The 5,574-nt window shown below is 46.6% G+C and overlaps 1 protein-coding gene across 3 annotated transcripts; it reads right to left on the bottom strand.

The window, feature by feature from the left end:
• Window positions 1-757: 757 nt before the first annotated feature.
• On the bottom strand, window positions 758-4,788 carry LOC123176404 (disease resistance protein Pik-1-like). 3 transcript variants are annotated; one of them, XM_044590614.1, is made up of 4 exons: window positions 3,688-4,788; window positions 2,803-3,524; window positions 1,283-2,643; window positions 758-1,125 (listed from the first exon to the last, which is right to left on the bottom strand). In XM_044590614.1, exons 1-3 carry the CDS (start codon window positions 4,527-4,529, stop codon window positions 1,331-1,333), a joined length of 2,877 nt encoding a protein of 958 aa, XP_044446549.1. In that variant the 5' UTR covers window positions 4,530-4,788; the 3' UTR covers window positions 758-1,125; window positions 1,283-1,330. The 3 variants fall into 3 exon arrangements, with proteins under 3 accessions (XP_044446549.1, XP_044446547.1, XP_044446548.1); XM_044590612.1 differs by having other exon boundaries at window positions 1,283-3,524; XM_044590613.1 differs by having other exon boundaries at window positions 1,299-3,524.
• Window positions 4,789-5,574: the final 786 nt, after the last annotated feature.

The following is a 5,574-nucleotide window of genomic DNA, read 5'->3' as shown; positions in this document are numbered from 1 at the left end:
GTGTGCAGATGTTGGAGATGGCCAAGGATCGGTATGGGGCCAACCAAGTTATTCCACTCAAGGTCAAGCTTTTGGAGGAAGGTCATGTTTCCTAGGGAGGAACTGATTTGGCCTGCTAAGTCCAGGCTGCTGAGGTTGAGCGCAGCAACACGAAACGGTCGTCTCGTGGTGCAGATAACACCGCGCCATCGACAGAAGTGGGTGGTGTTCCTCCAGCTGCTCAGGGCTCTTTGTGGATCGTCGGTGATGCTCTGCTTGAAGTTGAGCAGCGCGTGCAGATCTACGATGCTGCTATTCTCGTGGATCGTTGAGGGTCGTTGCTTTATATATAAAGCGAGACGAAAGCCTTTTTCGGTAATCCTCGCTACTAATTATTCCTAATTACTTCCTGAGTGACTGTTGCTCAAAAAAGGAAAACCTCCCGAGTGACTGACTAATGTGTTTTGTTATCAATACTTCAATAGTTTGTTGAACTGAACCTAAATCATTCCTTTTGACGAGAGTATTCCATTACTACCTACCTGCCTACCTACCTTCCTAAAAAATATCCTACCTACCATAACATAAAACCCTGCCTACATTCGTCTGTGTGTTTGACAAGAGGTATAAAAGCAAGGATCAACAGAACAAAAACATATGACCGGACAAGATATATATTGCATCAATAGTACTAGCCTTAAAAATCTTCTAACATTTGGAGATGAGGTAGTATATGTCAAGAGATGCACAATAGACTCAACTTTCAATTACAATCAAATAGTCTCGCAATTCTTATTACACAATAACAGAGTTTTGATAACATGCAGTACATACGGCATTTCCGAAAAAGAAAAAAAAATTAACAGTGCATACAACATACTGGTAGAGTGTCTCGGCCCCATGGACTATTTATTTATTTTTATTACATGACGAAAATATGAGTGAAATGAAGAAAAAAGATTAACTCGGAAGCATGCATGCATATAATGTTATGGGCAAACAACAACAAGATGCGTGTCTGTATATGACCTCGAAAGCTTCATCTGTATATGGTCACTTTTGGCCGGCGATACAAGATGCATGAAGATGGTTGCAGATAGATTCAGGTACTAGTAAAGTGGTACTTACGATGATGAAATAACCAACCTGCAAGATGACTGCATGCGTAAGTGTATTATATTATATATGGAGTACTATTGTTAGTGCAAGATGACTGCACACATCTTTTGTTAAAAAACCTCAAGAAAGAAAGAAATAGCCAACAAGATTTTTTGATTACAAAAGTGAGAAGCCAGCCACGTACCACACGGAAGGATTACCTCGTCGCCTCCATCGCCAACGAAGAAACCGATCACGCTGCTTCCAGGGTCTCCTCCTGGATCTCAGCGCCACTCCCATCACTGCTGGAAACCTCCTGTGCGCTCTCCTTCCTTGGAAAACGCTCCCTCTTTCGGCCAGAGACCAAAATCTCGATCCAGCGGGGATGCTCCTGGGCTTCTTTCCTCACGACGTCAATCATCGCGCTCACACACGGGCTGCTCTCTGCTGCTCCTTTATACCATTCCTCGTTGCATCTGAATTCGACATGGTAGAGGTTCCGGAGGTGGTTGATACCCAGACACGGAGGGTCTTTATTTGCAGGTGGGCCACCGTAGAACTGGAACTCGAAGATGAGCCGGTGCAGCTCCGGCATCGCTCCTTCCTGGAAGGTGATAATTGGCGACGCGCGGCTGTCAACAACGAGCCACATAAGCCTCGGGAACCCTTCGCCGCTGATGACTATGGGCTTTCTTGGGACGACTTCGAGCCTTAGCTTGAGGTCTTTCAGGCTAGGCATCTCCCGCAGAATCTTCAGATCCTGCTCCTCGAGTTTGCAGATCCTGATATCCAAGTAGGCAAGGTCGTTGAAGTGATCCTTGATCCACCATGGAATGTGCATGTGTTTTGTGCCAACAGTTAGCCCACCCCTTTCAGTAGTCCATGCATCCATTTGAATGGACAGGATCTCCGCGGAGAACTCAGACACAAGATCACTGTTCTTCCAAGCTTGCCGGACGCACTCAGCCACTCCCTCCAAATTCGAAAGTTGGCTAGTTTCCCAGGGTAGTGCGCTGATGGCCGAATCTAATGCCAATTTTTTAAGTTTTTTTAGCCCCACCATTTCCTTTGGTAACTTCGTCACGGGTATAAATGTCAACAACAGTTGCTTCAAATTCTGCAGTTTCCTGATCTCGCGAGGTAGCTCTGTGAGCTCCTGGTTGTAACTCAGGTCCAGAGTCTCCAAATTCTTGAGGTCCCCAATCTCCCTGGGCAGCTCTGCCAGCTTTAGGTTGCGACTCATCACTAGAGTCTTCAACTGCTGTAAGTCCCCAATCTCACTGGGTAGCTCTCTAATCAAAGTTCGCCTTACGTGCAATGTCTCCAAATACTGCAGCCTCGCTATTTCTGGTGGTATCTCACTAATTCCCTTCCCTTCTAGGCCGAATAGGTGCCTCACACGGAGCAGTCCACATATATCCTTCACATGATCATTCCCAAGAGCCTCAAAGTCAAGATCCTCAAAAACATGCACATACTTTCTGGTTTCACGAAGCCGCTGATGATATTGAAGATCCAACACTCGCACATGTTCCAACTTCTCAAAAGGGACATATGTCTTAGCACCTTCGAAAACAACAAGAGATCGAATCTGAGACCAATACAACCCAAACAAGGGATCCACTCCCTCCGCCGCACCATCAGCTGAATAATCATCCATACATAGTCGATGGATTCGACAGGCACATGACGATGTGATGTCAGAACTGCAAGTAATGAAATTACCTTCACGCAATTTCCATCCAAGGAAATTCCGCATCACGGGGTTCATTTGGTAGGCCTTTTCATCCTTATCCTCCAGCAGCATCAATAATCCTCTATCGCCAAGCTCTTCTAAATAACCTTTTCCTGCATCAAGTTCATAAATAAATCCTTCAGCGATCCATCGCATCACCAAATCATCCCCGTAAAATTTGTAATTCTCAGGGTATATACTGCAGTACAACAAGCAGGTCTTCAACATATGGTGAGGAAGATCATTGTAGCCAAGCTGCAAACTCTCTACCAACGGTTCGAACCCTGGAGTGTTCTGGATTCCACTTTGCTTAACTCGCCTCTCAAATTCGATCATATCTTGCACGTCCCTTGCTTGTTCTTGTTGCTGACAGACCATTGCCATTGCTGAAAACATGCAAAGTAGTGCTAACGGGACACCACCACACATGCGCACAATAGGATGGTCACAATCAAAGCCTTCTCCAACCATGTCAGGCTTCATCCGAGCAGCGACATCTTCCCTATCAGGTCCATAGAGCCACCTTCTCTTGTCGAAACTCAATTGAGGATTCATTCTGATGCAGGGCTTGTTATTATCAAAATCATATCCTCGCATGGAATGAATACGGCTTGTCATGACAATTCTGCTGCCCAGATTATTAACTGGAAAAGGTCTCCTAATGATGTCCCATTGTTCACGGTTCCATATGTCATCAATTATTACGAGGTACCTAGGCAAGTTAGTTGAATAAGATAGTTAGTAGACTGGCTGACCAAATTTCAAACAGTTTGACCAAATTTATTCTTGAAATCATCTGCAAACTGGAATCCTGATCGTCACCGTGCACAATTCAAGATATTAATTAAATTGATGTTTTTTATAAATTTGCGCACCTTTTGTTCTCTAGGAAATTGGATATGGTGTGGATGATATGTTCCTCTGTTCTTGCTTCGGTGCCAGCAGGTGGTTGAGCTCCTACTTGTTGGAGAATACTTGTGAGAACCTCCTTCATGTTGGGAGTTGATGTGACGGATACAAAAGACCGGGACTGGAACTTATTTGCGATCTCCTCGTCCCCATAAACAAGGCTGGCAAGGGTTGTTTTCCCTACACCGGCCATTCCAACAATGGATACTATTTTGAGCTGCAGCTCAACCATTGTGCTCTCTTCTTCTCCTACTAGGTATCTGGTGAGCTCGTTCCTCCATCCATCCATACAGACGAGCTCTGACACATCCTTGCGGACAAATGGAGCTCGACGAGGAGGTGGAGGCGGTTGGCTGGGGGTGCTGGATTTGGTGTTTCTCCATGCAAATAAGCTGGAGAAGGGTTGAGCAGACCTGTCCTTCCACTTCCACTTGCTGTGGCACCGGGCCGACACGTCATCTACTCTCCTCTTGAAATCTTGGAAAGGGCTTACTTCGATCTTCCTCTCTATCAAACGCTTGCTTCTGTGGCTGCCCTGCATCGTGAGGATGAAGTCATCAATGGCGTCGTCCATATCAGCAGCCAGATCCAGTGCTTCCTTCTTCAGGACCTTGGATTCCGCATCGAGATCCTCCTTCTCCCATATGGCCCAAAGGATAGAGTGCACCGACTTGAGCTTGGATCTGATGGACTTGACGTCCTTGCGAGTCTGGCGGCGAAGCTTGTAGTCGCTGCTCAGCAAAGCACCCAGCTTTGCTACGACGGGACCCAAGACCCCCGTGGCTGCCGTCACGGGAGCTCCCTCCATGGCTCACCTAGACCGTATGCACTGGATTGGAGCTCCGGCTCCTCCTTCCCGGCTGTGTGTATTGGCGCTAGCTAGCACCGGTGCCGGTGCGGCAGCCGACCTTGTGATTCGTCTCTATATGGGTGGTGCTTGGAGATGGACCTCCAACTGCTTTGTGTGTCTGTGTGAACGAGTGTGTGCGGGGAATGGGTGGTGGCTTCTATGGGGGTGGAGCATGAAGGTCGAACTGTAAATGATCACTTCCAGCCCGGCGGGGAGATTTCTTGTATCCGACCGCACCGCATTACAAACATTGCCGACGGGTTTAATACTTTTGCTTTCTTTTCCTTTTGAAAAAGTACAAACCTTTTCAAATGATCAGATTTACCACCAAATATTAGCCGATAGTTTTCTGCTGTATTTATATGGGAAAAAAATATGCATACATGTACAGGTGTGGGAAGTGCATTAGAGCTCCGTCCGATCATGTAAAAGCTGCACAATAAAACGTCCATTCCTCATCAGTGCTTCCTGGCCCTCAATCCGACCCGCTGTCGGCTGTTGTACGAGGTTCATGTGCTACCATTCAGACAATTATTGATGTGCTGGCTAGCACATGTGAACCTCGTAAGTCCTTATCAGGTTCCCCACATTTTCATGCATTGCTATGTTTTTTTGCGGGTGCATTCATATGTAACCTTTGAGATATAAATATGAATCATGTGACAAAAAAAAATTTGCAGGAAAATATTGAATCTATTGACGAAAAAGGGTTTCCCCCCGCTTTGTATTACAAAGCAAACATCAAGTACAACCAATGATAGGTGCTGGGGCGGAAGCAGCACAACCACGCCCAAAAGAAAAGAAAGAGAAAAAAAAAAAACAAATGCCGATAACGGCGGATCGACAAAGACGACGGAGCCTCGCGACCGCTGCTTCCACCGAAGATCGTCCCCCAAGCTCCGAGACTCCGAAGCGCCGGTACCAATCAACACCTCCAAGAAGGGACGCGACGATGACGACGCTGCTGCCAAGGGTTTCTCCCGGTACACGGCGAGGAAAGAGG

The sequence above is a fragment of the Triticum aestivum genome, unplaced genomic scaffold (genome assembly GCF_018294505.1).
Source record: "Triticum aestivum cultivar Chinese Spring unplaced genomic scaffold, IWGSC CS RefSeq v2.1 scaffold149641, whole genome shotgun sequence".
Taxonomy (NCBI): Eukaryota; Viridiplantae; Streptophyta; class Magnoliopsida; order Poales; family Poaceae; genus Triticum; species Triticum aestivum.
Note: the sequence above shows the minus strand (reverse complement) of the source record. Positions and strands in the feature narration are given on the sequence as shown.

Coding starts and splice junctions, on each gene's coding strand:
- LOC123176404 (XM_044590612.1), bottom strand. CDS start 4,529: ATGGAGGGAGCTCCCGTGACGGCAGCCACGGGGGTCTTGGGTCCCGTC. Junction 3,525..3,687: donor AATTTCCTAGAGAACAAAAG/GTGCGCAAATTT, acceptor TAACTTGCCTAG/GTACCTCGTAATAATTGATG.